Source organism: Cavia porcellus, unplaced genomic scaffold, assembly GCF_034190915.1.
Source record: "Cavia porcellus strain 051 isolate PalLab524CR breed Dunkin Hartley unplaced genomic scaffold, mCavPor4.1 scaffold_7, whole genome shotgun sequence".
In the NCBI taxonomy this organism is placed as follows: Eukaryota; Metazoa; Chordata; class Mammalia; order Rodentia; family Caviidae; genus Cavia; species Cavia porcellus.
In genome coordinates this window covers 49,518,936-49,533,003 of record NW_026947490.1, presented here as the reverse complement: position 1 = coordinate 49,533,003, position 14,068 = coordinate 49,518,936, and the positions used below count along the sequence as shown (strand labels likewise).

Genomic DNA, 14,068 nt, shown 5'->3' with positions numbered 1-14,068 from the left:
GTGGGGACAGAAGGAATGGGACCAAAGCAAGTCCAAAATCCAGGAGAGAAACATGAAATCCTACAATTCACTTCCAGCATCCCCAGTGATCTGTAGCAAGTTGTGAACTACAAAGGGCTTAGGTGGCTCTGCCCCTGTGGCACCTCTGGTGGTTATACCTCCCATGGCTTATTTCTTTGGCTACCTTTGCACACTCTCTGAAGCTTTCCTTGGATGATGTACATTCCTGGCTTCTGCGAACTTCTGAGGTCTCCAGTACAACTTTGGCTTCACATTCACAGCTTCATACACTGCCTTCTTGGGAGCACACTGCCTGCAATCCCAGGCCTTCTTCTGAAATCTGGGTGGAAGCCTTCTTCACCCCACAACACTCGCCTTCTATATGAACTAAAACCAGCAACACATAGATGATGCCAGCTAACGTAGTAGTCAGGCTTTCCTCTCTCTTGGTTGCAGGGGTCGAGAGCCTGGATCACTGAGTACTCTGAGACAAATCCTGAGGAATGAACTTTCTAGGCCACCAATATTCTGAATTACGGTGCTCTAAGGCTCTCTTCTCAAAGCGAATTCTTTCACCTTAGTGATTTTGAGGTTGCAAAGGCCTGAGTCCTGCTGGTTTTTCTGATATCTTCAGGCTATCTTTTCTGTTATCTTCTTATGAACTTGGCTTTTTCCTTGCTATACTTTTCAGTGACCAGGTTCTCCTCTGTTCCATCTTTGCAGGCCGCAACTTTTCTAGAGCTTCTTTTAAATCTTCCTTTCAGGCTCTTTGCTCTTGATTCTCAATACAAATCTGGTTAAAAGTCCCCAACAGTAGCCGTGCTACAACTTCAACATTAGAATGCCTTGAAATTTCTTCTGCAAGATTAATTAGCCCAATACCCTTAACTTTAGTCTCAGGTGAAGTCTCTGGAACAAGTACAATGCAGACAAACTTTCACCCAAGCTAGAACACACACAGTCTGGAGTCCAATAACCAGTGCAATCTTTCTTCCCAGGAGAAAGCTCCTAAGCCCAGTCTTTACCAACAGATTTTTAAAATCAGCTTTCTGGTCTTCTGAGCTCTGAATAGAATCTCCTATCAAGTACAGGCTAAGGTGTCCCAGCTCTATTCTTTCAGGAAGCATCTTTGAATCTTTACAACCTCTTCCTACAAGCCAGTCCCAAAGGCCCCTGAACCACATAGTCAGGAATAGTCACAGCAATAACCCCACACTCTGGTACCAAATTCTGTTTTAGTTACTTTTCTTATGACTGAGACAAAATACCTGACACTCAAAGTTAAAGGAGGAAACGCTTATGTAGCTCACAGTCTACAGATGTTTCGGTCCATAGCTGGCTGGCTCCCAGGCAGGATGGCACAAGCAGGAGGATAATAGTTCATGGTGGACAGAAGGTAGCTAAAACAACAAGCAACCGTGAGAGCATCTTTCTGCCTCTTTTATCTTATCCAGACTACGTAGAGCAGGTAGCACTCACACCCTTACTTCTAGCATCCTTAATCCTAGCATTGCACCATGAATCAATTCCAGTGTTACACATTCTAGATCCAGGCGCCTCCAAAAGAGCCCCATCTGTGACCACATGAGGCTTTCGGGGGTATATCTAAACATAAGCCAATACAATGTAACATTGAAACACCATATCAATATAGAATGTACTGAAATGAGGACATTCAATAAACTGCAAATCTGGTTGCAACTTCACCAACCTTACAATCCTGTACAATTCTTCCTGAATTTTAATAAACTCTTATTACCTCCTGTCTTTGACACCACATCCTTTCATGCACTTAACTTTGCAATGAGGTTCCCTGTGTCTGGAATGTCTTTTTTTTTTTTTTTTCCTGTGACGGGAAAACCAATACCAAAATGAATCCAGCAATGACTTAGACCTAGCTGTATCAAGCACAATTTTATTCCAATATTCCAACAACCTTCAAATAAAAAAAAAAGTATTTCTAAAATTATCAAGTGACACTGAGATGGTAAAATTGAAAAGTAAAATTCATTTACGAAAGGTATTTGATCAAATTGCTGAGAGTAATGGATTCTGCCCACTACCTAAGTAGATTTCTGGAATATCCCTAAATAAAAGGAAATCAATATCCAACAACTTAATAAACATAATTATCTATCAGGAAATATATGTTAACGCATTTCTGCTCTCTTTTTTTGTGTACTTCTGGTCAGAAAGGTACACTGTGTTTTTAGCACTTTAAGTCACAAATGATCAGAACAATAAAAAAGTGTCATCATAAGTAATCTGTAGAGCCTACAATTTCTATGAATGACAAACAAGTAATCAATTGTAAAAAAGTAAGATCAAAAGATGATTGCAAATCAAAGTGAACTAAAGTAACTTCATATCAATAATGAAAATTACTTCAAATTTATCAGTTAGACTCTAAAATGTAATTATGTGAACAACCCTAATAATCACATGTTAAAATCAAAACAGGTAGAAATCAATAAGATATGTGGTCTTATATATCAGTAATTATTCTTGTATATTGTAAGTTAGGAATAGTGGGAAATTTCTTCTAAATCTTTGTATCTATTGTTTTCATGGCTCCTAGAAAATGCCTTCTTTATGAATAAAATTTTTAATTAAATAATTTTCTATATTAACAAAAATAACATAAATATATGATACACCACTACGGACAGAAGATCCAAGAATGACCACTGTATGATCTTCTCACAACTCTGAGAATACAAAACTTTGATAAGAAATAAAAATCTCTCTAATGTAGAATGTTGAATGATAGACTATAACATTAATGTGCAACTATATTATAGAATGTTACATTAATATTTCAAAAACTATTAATATGAAACCAATAGCTTAAGACATACTTAAGTTCTGTTAGTAAATGCTGAGAATGAAGAATGTATCAATATTAACTAGTTTTAAAAATTGCTTCACATAAGTTGATAAAATATTTCATATATATGACAAATACAACCTATTTTATAATCGGTAAGAATAATGTTTGTTGGTTAACAGGACAGAAATATGTACAAGTGAATGACATAATGGTTTATAAAATATCATAATAATGTTAGGATTGTACATTAAAAGTACTTTTAGACATAGGTTAATAGGAGTATTAATAATAACAGAACACAAGAACATGTACAGAAAGAGCTTTATATACATTCAAACAAAACAGATAAATAAAACATCAGAATATATTAACCAATAAAACAGTACCATTTTATGGTTTAATAAAAAAATACTGCATCCTGAAAAATCAAGATCATATCTAAGAAAATAAATCAGCCACTAATCTGAAAGAATAGTATAGCTTAAAATTTCCAAACTATTTCAGAGTAAATTTAGTTAATCTAGAACTTAGTGAAGTTTTAAAGAGATTAAACTACATAATTAAAGGAGTAACTACATTCTGGCATTAATTCATTAAAAGGAACATCAATAAGCTTTTTATATAAATATAGGTTTAAAATGTTCAAATTAATTTAAGAGGTCAAACATATAACATTACTGTAAAATAACACTAAAATCCTCAGATTTATTTTATATGCAGAACCTTTAAATTTAACCTTTTATAATAAATTTAAATGCTTTCTAAGGTAGAAATGGGAAAACTAAAAGGAATATGAATAACGTAATATTTCTATGACAGCTTCTGTAGCTTTTGCTTTTATTTAAAAGTTTTTATTTTTCAGCTTACAATGTCATTCTTTAATTTTCTGTTTCAAATCTCAACAACTAAATTTTTCTTCTATAGCTAATGATAGTTTTTTCCCCCAAACTTTTATGCAATGAGCATGTCTCGAAGCCACGCATGGTCACACATGTCTATATTCTCAGCACTGGGGAGGCAAGAGGATCCCTGTGACTTAGAGGCTAGTCTGGGATACACACTGAACATGTCTTACATGCTTTAGCTAATGCTTAAGTTCATGTGTCTCTAAATATAGACACATGACACTAGCTGGTCTTTAGAGTTCTATCAATACAATGAGAGAGAGTTTAGGGGCTGGGATTTAGCTTAGTAGCGTAAGTGCAAGGTTGTGAGTTTGATCCCTGATACAAAAAACAAACAAACAAACAAAACAAAGCGGAAAAGAGTTTAAATGCAAAACATTATGTATGATGTATCAGCTTCTTATTGAAAATACTGACCTCTAATGCAACAAGTTCATAAAAATGGTTTTCTAAGAGATGCCTTTTCGTGTTGTTATTTATAAGTAAAATTTGTGTACAACTCCTCAAAGATAACAATACAGTCTGTCAAGTTTCTTCAGTTCTAAATAACAGTAGTACTGGAATAAGCTGTAGAATATGTAAGTAATGGATTAAAAAATTCTGTGGCTGTTCTTTATGCATAAAATATAGAAAAATAGCAGAGAAAAGTTTCATCAATGTACAAGGAGTAGAGGAATTAAATACTGGAGTGTTGAGTTCACTGTGCTTCATCTATTTAACTATTTAAAATACATAAAATAATGTTTACTCAAAATGTTTTGTATAGACAAATATAATAAATATAAATATAGATTTACTTGTAAGGTTTAATAAACTTAAAGGAGTGCCTAAGTGCTAAACAAACTAATTTTTAAGGATTTAAGAAACTAACTTCTTACATATAGAAATCTGGAAGGGCAACTAAAGCAGTATGTTCATGAGTACAAAGAATCTGTTTAGAAAAGCGAGTTCCAGATTCTTTACTCTTTAACAGACTTATTTCTACCTAACCCTTGGTTAGAAAAACAGTACAGAATTACTCAGGTTGCTAACAGGGTAACAGAGTTGTTTTTAACTGGGCTATTACAGCATAAGGATCAGTACAGATGTTTGCAATAACCTGCAGCTGGTACTGGGTGAATATTGAAATCACAGAAAACATTACAGGAGAACTGTCTGGAGTGTCTTAAAATAGTCACCATACTGTGATATGAAAAGAAAATTAAAGCTGGGAAATCGTGTAAAAACTTAATCAGCCTCTATTCTGAGTCAGCTTTGTAGATGTCCATCAGCATTGTTACATACCCTTCAGTACAGCTACACTCATATGGACATGCTGAGTTGTAATAAAGTGAAACAACAGAACTCAGTGGAACCACAGCATTTCTTTGAGAACAGCCTGATAGGTATGCTAAGGGGCAGGTTTGGCCCTCTATTCCTCCAGGCATTTTCCGTTCCAAAGATAATTTAGACTTTGACCTTGGTCCACAAAATTAAGCCTCTCTGAGTGGCTTTTACAGAATTGTAGATTAGGAACTGGATGACACTGGGCATGGAGGTTCACATCTGTAACCCTAGCACTTGGGAGGCTGAATCAGGAAGACTGCTGTGAATTTGCGGCCGGCCTCAGCTACATGATGTTTTCAGTGAGTTCAAGGATAGTGAGACCCTGTCTCAAGAAAAAAAAAAAAAAATCTACATTTAATAGTGTACCATGTCTCCAAAATACCATTATAAGAGGCTTTGGCTCTGCTCAGCAATCTTAGTTTTAGAATATTGTTTGTTTAGTAGAAATAATTTGTGAGCCATAAATGGAAGCCAGAGATGTAACTCTAAAACTTAAGTGCATACAACAAAAGTAAAAAGAAATGGGTGAAACTGATTTTAGTAATTACTTTAACCCTTATGCCCAAAATATTATTATTCAACATGTAGTCAACATAACGACTGCTGTGCATTGTACTTTATACTTACAGCACATTTAAATTAGGGCTAGTCATATTTCAAGTCCATTGGCTGCTGTATTAACTACAATTTTAGAGAATAAACTTCTTTTGGGAAATGGCCCTTTCAGCTTCCTTCCTAAGAAAAACTATGGCCCCTCAGCTTTCGCTCTTTACTCTGTGACTGTTTAGAAGCAAGAACCATGAGAAATCCACTTAGCAGTTTTATGGTAGAAAAGGGGCTGGGGGTCATAGAATATTTTAAGCCCACATAGCAGAAGTGAAATAAATAGGTTTTTGTACTAGAGCTTTCCTGGCCCATCCAATTGCTCTAATAGCACCGTCTAACACCAATACAAAGGGCATTACTGATGATGCAGAAAAATTCCTCTCTAGATAGATGTGAAGCTGGGGTGTACTGAAGTTTCTGGGCTTTGTTTTAGTAGGCAGCAATTTTTATGAACAAATAAAGTCATATTTAAAATATAAACTTATGTGTTACTTTTTTTTTGAACAGGGAATTAAAACTCTGAACCTCACTTTTTAAAATATAATGTTCACCAAAATAAAAATACATTCCATTCTGGCACAGATGCACATCAACTGCTCAAAATAAAATGCACTACTTGGAGAGGATGTTATATTAATCTATTGAAATTTATGGGCTTGGCCCCCACCTCCTTTTGGTTTTCGGAGATAGAATTTTGCTATGTAGTTCAAGCTGGTCTTGAATTCTCTGGCCTCAAACTTGTGGTGATCCTCCTGCCTCAGCCTTCTTACTGTTGCATTTATAGGCGTGTGGTCTATATATTTGTAAAGGTTTTTAAATATAATTTAAAAACCATGCCTAGATGGTCTATATATTTGTAAAGGTTTTTAAATATAATTTCATTTATTGATAGTACGAAGGTAGGAGAGTGCAGTTAAAACAGCACTACTCACTACCCTATAATAGATTTGACAATTTGATTTCTAGACTTTGCTTTGGGACAATTAAGTTGTATGATGTTCTGTAACTTTCTGGGCCTAAATTCCTCCACCTGTAAAGTAAGGGGATTGGAACTATACCTCTAAGTCTCAAAAATTTAATGAGAAAACTATATATATTATTCAAGAATTTCAAAATGCTTTACACTTCAAAAGTAGGATTATTTAAAGCAAATATTATTTTCAATGTACTGTTGAAAAACTTTGTAAAAAAAAAAAATTCAACAATAAAGCTGAAATGAATGGCCAAATTGTAAAAGAAATCTAATTCTCCTTAAAGCCGATTCAATTCCTGTTCAGCAGTTTCAGAAAATTTTTTACCAGTAAGTAAAAATAACACTTGACATTCTCTATGTGAAAGAACTTGTTCAACTCTGCCCAGTAGGGAAATATTTTAAATTTAAATGACTGGAACACTAAGCTTCACTGATAAAGTTCTGCTACTGACATTTAGGAACCCAAAGACTCATCAAAATAAAGAAAACAAAGAAAAAAACATATAATTATCTAGAAGAGAGCGCAACTGTTGATGAAAAGACAAGTAAAGAGCTGAGTGTGGTGATGGCTATCTGTGATCCCAGAGCAGGAGGGCGCTGTGAGATGAAGGCAAGCCGGGGAGGAGGACAAATGAAACTTCTATAAAACCTGCTTCCCACAGGTAATTTCTGTTCAAGGTGGGCAATTATTTATATGTGTTAATCATATACTGTTCTCATGTTTAAAAAAATAAAAGAGTCCAACAAGTTTCTGTAACTCACTAGGCCCTTTGTGTTTTCAAAAAGATCAGTAGTTGTGTTTACATGGTACTGGGGCTTGAAGCCAAGGCTTCACACATGCTAGGTAAGCACAATGTCCCTGAATCACACTCCAAAAACTTTTAAATTTTTAGACAGGTCTGGGTAAGTTTCCCAGGCTGGCCTTGGGTGTGCAATCCTCTTGCCTCAGCCACCTAAGTGTAAGTGGCTGCAATTACAGTCGTGGCTACTGTGCAGTGCCACTAAAATTATTTTTAATTCCTTATAATGTAAAACAGCATTTTCAGAAATGTCTAAATGTTTATAGAAACCAGGAGTCTCTCCTACTCATAACAAACCACAGATGCAGAAACAACGCATGGGATGAGTCTGAGATAATGTGATCGCTCCCTTCCCTTCCCTCCCCTTCCTTCTCCCTCCCGCCTTCTCTCTCTTCATTCCTTCATTCTTCCTAGCTGTCCTGGCACCAGGGACCAAACCTAGGGCCTCAAGTGTGCTAGGTAAGTACTCTCCTCATGAACTACACTCTTGTCCTGTTGGACATGCTTTATAGATAAATTAAACACTTTACTGAGGAAGAGGAGAGGATAAAGCGTTAAATTATGAAACAATTACACTTATATTAAAAGCAGAATAGCCCTGGGGGTGTGAGCTCAGGGGTAGACCCTTGCCTAACTGTGGGAGGTCCTGAGTTTGATTCCCAGAACAGAAGAAAAAAACTAAAGAGTGAAATTTTATATAATTATTTAGACATTCTCATAGTGTTCTGTTCACATGCTCTTCTTGTTACTGTGTCTCTAATTTCTCATTCTAACAAAAACAAATATTAGTTTTAGACAAGTATTCTCAAAATTAGGAAAGAGAGATTTAAGAATCTTTAGAAGACAAAATGAATGGGGACGTATCTGGATCTAGAGATAGTAAATAAATGTATAATATTAAAGCAGATTAGATATACTTATGTATATGTTATGCAAAAAGTGCATATATTATCTTATTATAATACACAAATACATATGCATCTTTAAAATAAATTAAATATATGAATTTATTAAGTAAATTTAAAATAAAATAAAAATTGTTGTCTTTGAGACAGAGTCTCACTATACAGTTTAGGCCAGCCTTGAGCTCACTTTGTAGCCCAGGATGGTCTCAAACTTGCAACTATCCTCCTGCCTCAGCCTTGTGAGTCCTGAGATTACAGGTGTGCACCACCACAACCTGGATGTTTCAATAATTTTATTAGACTAGTGAGCTACGATTTTTTCCCCATTTGCAATTTCTGAGCAGTGAGGCTATCCTTTCCAAAAATTTTTTATTTTAATTGGTCAAATATATTTATCTATTGGTGGCTCAAATCATGTAATTAGAATTTCATGAAAATACAGTATGATAAGTTATTAGAAACTACCAAAAAAAGTTGCCCCTGAAAATCAAGAAATAGTTTATAAACAACCAATTTTTTTTTAAAATTCTAAGTTTAAAAATCTAAGAACTTAAACATTATGGATATGATTTAAGAAAGCTATTTCATCATTTTTTAGTCTGTTGGCTACGACCAAGTATAGAAAAGTATTTTACTGATTTTGAAAAATTCAGAACTATTAACCTTGAAGTTTCCAATCAAATATTAGCAGTGTTTATGAATTACAGAAAGAATTTAACACTAAAATCATTTAATTCCAAAATGAGTCTTTAATACTTCTTTTAAAAAATGTATATACACTTCAGGAAAAGCAAAATAGTATGATGTTTTTACAGCAGAAAGTGTTAGTTTCATATGGGGGATGCTAAAGGATGTGGTGTATCACAGAAAACCCTCTACTCTGCTGGCACCTAAGAGAAGAAACTGAAAATGCATGGGTAGCAATCTTAATGACCAAAGTGACAACCTGCATTAATTTCATGATATGTCAATCAATTTAGTATTAAAATAGTTATACAATGTTTTCCTTTCCAGAATTGTGTATATATTTTTTGGTAGACTAGAAATATTCATATTTTGTCTGTCTGCCTGTCTCTCTGTCTTTTCAACAGGGACAAAATGGGGCTTTACTTCTCTGGTATTAATAGCAGACAAATGATTCATACTGAATACCAAGTTTAACATAGTTCCTAAAGTAAGTTTATTACTATAAAAGTTTTTCCAACCATTTGCAATAAAGGGGAAAATCACAAAGGAATTGCTGCAAAAGTAGGTACTGTATAAAAAGATTCCACCAACAATTTAGTGATATAGTGTTAGAACAAAGAACAAAATGCAAATGTCAAAAATCTTTAACTACAAAAGACTTGCATATTTTCTTAGCAAAAAAAAAAAAAAAAAAAAAAAAAAAAAGCCTGGGATTACAAACAGTTTATATGCAACCTACTTTCAAGATCTTTATGTGGGAAAGAAATCTCCATAGGAAATACATTCTCATGTCTTACACATACAAAAAAAATAATAATGTAATCCTTCATAATTTTCCTACAAAAAATTCATTTGACAACTAATGTGCTTGCTTTGGCAGTACATATACTAAAATTGGAACAAGAAATAATTTATTGCATGCAAATAATAAATATATTTAAAAGATTATGGATATACTTTATAATGCTAAATTTAAAATATCATAAGAACTCAGGGCATGGTCCAGTTAGCTAAATGGGAAAAGAATTGTCAATTGTGCTCAGAAATAATCGTGGCTACATATAATAGGGCATCAAAAATAATTCCTACCCTTTTATAAAATTTATATAGTGTCCACAGATAATGCTGAGTGACGAATATCCTCAAATTATGCTGAGACAAAGATGTTTTGAAGAAATACATTTGGCTAATGTGCCTTTGCCATCAGAAACGAAATTCTGAATAAAAAGTATTTTTGAACAAGTGTTTATTCATCACATCCACATAAGCTACTACTCTCCGTGGTGCATGAGGTGACTCACAGTGCAATAATTTACCTTACCTGAAAATGAAATCTGGAAATGATAAACTACTACAGAGTGAGCTCAAGGCCAGTTTGAACTACACAGCAAGACAAGACAAAAATACTAAAAAAGGATTTTTCCTCAACAAGGCAGAGAGAAGATGAGAGAGGAGATGAACCAGTTGCATTTTAGAATCTTTAGAGAATGACTCAGATGATGGAAAAGGGAAATTCTAATGGCAGCCTGTAAGAAACAGCTTAAGAGACAAAAGGAGAAGAGACATGAAAATCAACTACGGGAGAAAAAAAGTAAATGTGACATAAAGCTTGAAGGATTTATTATGGACTTGTGAGAAAGTGGATATGAAGAAATTCTAAACTGTGAGAAAAGGAAGCTGAGAGACGCTGAAATGGTAGAAGTTTATGTAAGGAAGTCATTTTTCAGATTTTGTTTCCTTCTAAGAAAGCAGAAACCCATTTTTCTAGAAAAATTAAAATCGATTCTCATCCGTTGAAAACTAGCAAGGAAGAGGAGGGAAACCCCATATTTCTGAAAATTAAAGTTCAGTTACGCACAGTAGGCCATTAGAATTTTAAAATTACATTTTATTTCAATCTGCTAGTCATACAATGACAAACACATACCTTTAAACTCCTTTCTTTGCAAAAAAAAGCCAATGATAATGTAAAAGGAACATACGAGTTTTGAACAAGTAACATTTAGCAGAACATAAGGAAGAGCTTCATTTAATTTTCTATAAACTGGCTTTTAAGTAATCTCTTGGAACTATTCAATGTCATCAATGTAATAAGGAAACTTGGACCAATGTTTACTTACAAAGCTGCTTTTTAAAATGGCAGTCCTTTCTATTTGGCTAATCTTACTACGTTCTATCAGACAGTTTCTCTCCATTGTCCCCTGAAAGGAAAAATCAAAATTTATACTAAAAGAGGATTTAGCATGTGTAAGCTCCATGAAATTGTAACTAAAAAGTAACACACATTTTCCAGTCCTTTCGCCATCTGCAGAGTCATTATTAACATTATTAACCATCCTGCTGTCTACACGGCTCAGCCAACGCCCAGAGTAAAGTGGGTGGCAGGTCCTCAGTACAGGTTGTCAGTGTTGGTGCTCCGCGGGGTCTTGATCTTCTCCATGTTCTTGAGGATGACATCATGCAAGGTAGCATACTGGTTCCGGACGTGCACTAAGATCTGGCGCACACTCAGGTACTCATTTTCGTCGACCTCCGCTATGGTGCGGAGATAATCTTCCACTTGAGGGTACTTCACTAACTTGGACACCAACTTGGCCCGGGTGTTATAGTAGGTGGAGAAGCGGCGTAGATAGGAGGTGGCAGTGCTCTCCACAGTCCACAGCTGGTCTACGGTGTCCTCCTGGATAGACACTCCAAAGTTATTGCCGTCCTCCACCTTTGGGATGAGCAGCTGGACCCACATGCGCACCGTGTTGCACTTCTCTCTCAACAGCTCAATCTCAGGCTTGACCCGCTCAATCAACTCCACGAGATGCTGATTGCTCCGAAGCAGGTATCCCTCTTTGCTGGGCAGTGCAGGTACTTTGCCTGAGGCCTGAGGCTGGAGAGGCAGCGGATCCCGGTTGGGCCCATCTCCTGCGGTGTCTGGGGTGGCCTGGGGCTCTGGGGCTGGCACTGAACGGATTCGAGACAGATCCTGTAGCCAGAGCTCCTGGACCTGGCTATCCAGCTCGGACAGCTTTTGAGGAAAGAAGATGGATACCAGATCCTCGGCCTCCTGGGCGATACGAGCCCGAAACGAATCCACTTTGCCTTGCATGTCCTGCTCTAGCTTCAGAGAGGAAGCCATGCTTCCAAAGGCGTCGAAGTTAGGGTAAGTACGACCTGGGGCTCTCTTTTGCAGGCTGGACTTAAGCCATGGCTACCGCCACCAACTCCCAACAGACCCACAGGAAGTGACGTGGGGGGCGGAGCTCCAGCCGCCCACAGCCAACCAGTCCCCTGTGGGAGTCTTCGGCAGGTGGTTGGGTGTCCTTGCCCACCAAGTTACTGTGGAACCACAAGTTAGTGAGACCCAGCAAGACATGTTTCCCAGAATCATCACTCCTATATGTATTTACTGGGGGAAACCCCAAACAAAAATGGCATTTCCCAGGAATGCTGTTAGGCCCTTTGCTGTAAATTGGTCTACTTCCATGAAGCTCAAATAAATCTGAAATCTCTGCATACAGAACAAATAATCTCTTGGGAAACGTACTTCACAAATGAGTTGTCCAGTAATAAGACTTTCTTCTGGGGAGACCTAAGTCCCATCTCTATAGGTAATCTTACATGCTTTCTCCTTAACTCAGAGGCAGTTCTTCAATCACCACAAACTTCTATGATTTTCTATAGCTTATGATTTTTAAATTACAAATATTGTTAAATGGTTCTTAAAACTCATCTTTATGAGTTGAAAGTGTACAATGAAAAAGTACATGAATGAGGCTCTCAGTTCAATCTCCAGCCCCAAACAACAAAAACGCTCACCTTTGGGGGGATAATTAACAAATTTGAATCAGGTATTAGATTGAAGTATCAAGGTCATATTTCCTCAATCTGATAATGGCACCGTAGTTCCAAATATCTTTATTTTTAGGAGATAAATACTGCTGTATTAAATGAGGAGAGAATGCATTTCGTCTGTTTTCACATGGTACAGACAACTGTGTGTATGTCCACGTGTAAAGACCGACAGCAAATGATAAAGGATGTACGGGAGTTTAGTATTAGTCTTACGGCTTTTCTTTAAGCTTGAAACCACAATTATTTCAAAATAAAAAGTTTTTAAAATCCTTTCTCCTAAAGGTTTTTGGAATTATAAAGACAACTTCTGTAATCATCTTAATTTCAGACTGCTTACTTGTATTCCTTCTTTCCCTGAAACAGTTTTCTTTTGGTCTACAAAATACCACAAAGTCCATGACTTTGACTTGTAATTATTAAAGTTAATTAAAGAGATCATTCTAAATATGTTACAGTGTAACTAATTTCATATGCAGTTGTCACCTCAGACTATAAACTCCTCCAAGGCAAAAGCTAAATCTTAATCTGCTTCAAAATATCTATCATAATGCCTGGTATGAGATAGTGCTCATTGAATATGTCTGATGAAATGATGTTGGCTAACTATAACTTCACATGAATACAGAATTTGAGAGTATCAATAAAGCAAAATGTTACAGGTTGCGTTCCTATCTAAGCCACATGGAATTTATTAGGGACTCGAGAAAAAACTCCTGTGGAAAGGAAGTGACAGCAAAGGGAAGCTGACTTTAATTTTAAGGCCTCAGTCGACCCAGTGAGGAACTGTTACTCAGAGTTGGAGACAAGTCAGTTCCTGAAAAGAGTAGTCTGGCAGCTGGACTTTCACATGTTAGAAATAATCCTTTGGTCTTGAAGGGGGATCTGGAAGATACATCATAACTTCAACGACACATTTGCTGTTTTAAGATACCTACACTAACCATAGCAAATTGTGGTCAAGTGAACTGTGTTCAGCATAATTAGGAGCAAGAAATTCAAAGATGGTTTCTGTGTTCAACTTGCTTCAAATCTGGCAAGAGTGTGATAAAGATGTATGCAGTGGAGGGACTTTTATGTCTGTAGGAAGGAATCAGGATATGTATGTAGTCCCACTTCATCCTTGGGAGACGTATTCCAAGAAGATATTCTTCAAAAGATGCCTGAAGCTACAGAGGTACTGAACTTTATAT

The 14,068-nt window shown here is 36.1% G+C and overlaps 2 protein-coding genes across 3 annotated transcripts in view; both read right to left on the bottom strand.

The window, feature by feature from the left end:
- Atf6 (activating transcription factor 6) overlaps positions 1 to 14,068 on the bottom strand; it is a 188,476-nt gene that overhangs the window by 66,836 nt on the left and 107,572 nt on the right. The gene's annotated exons all lie outside the window — the stretch shown is intronic.
- The window catches only part of LOC134476966 (proteasome activator complex subunit 3-like), a 56,063-nt gene that overhangs the window by 22,643 nt on the left and 19,352 nt on the right, over positions 1 to 14,068 (bottom strand). Inside the window, exon 1 of the mRNA XM_063253568.1 lies at positions 1 to 14,068. This exon is cut by the window's left edge and continues 22,643 nt beyond it; it is cut by the window's right edge and continues 19,352 nt beyond it. Within this exon, the coding sequence (XP_063109638.1) occupies positions 11,422 to 12,162 (741 nt within the window). The 5' untranslated portion in view covers positions 12,163 to 14,068 and the 3' untranslated portion in view covers positions 1 to 11,421.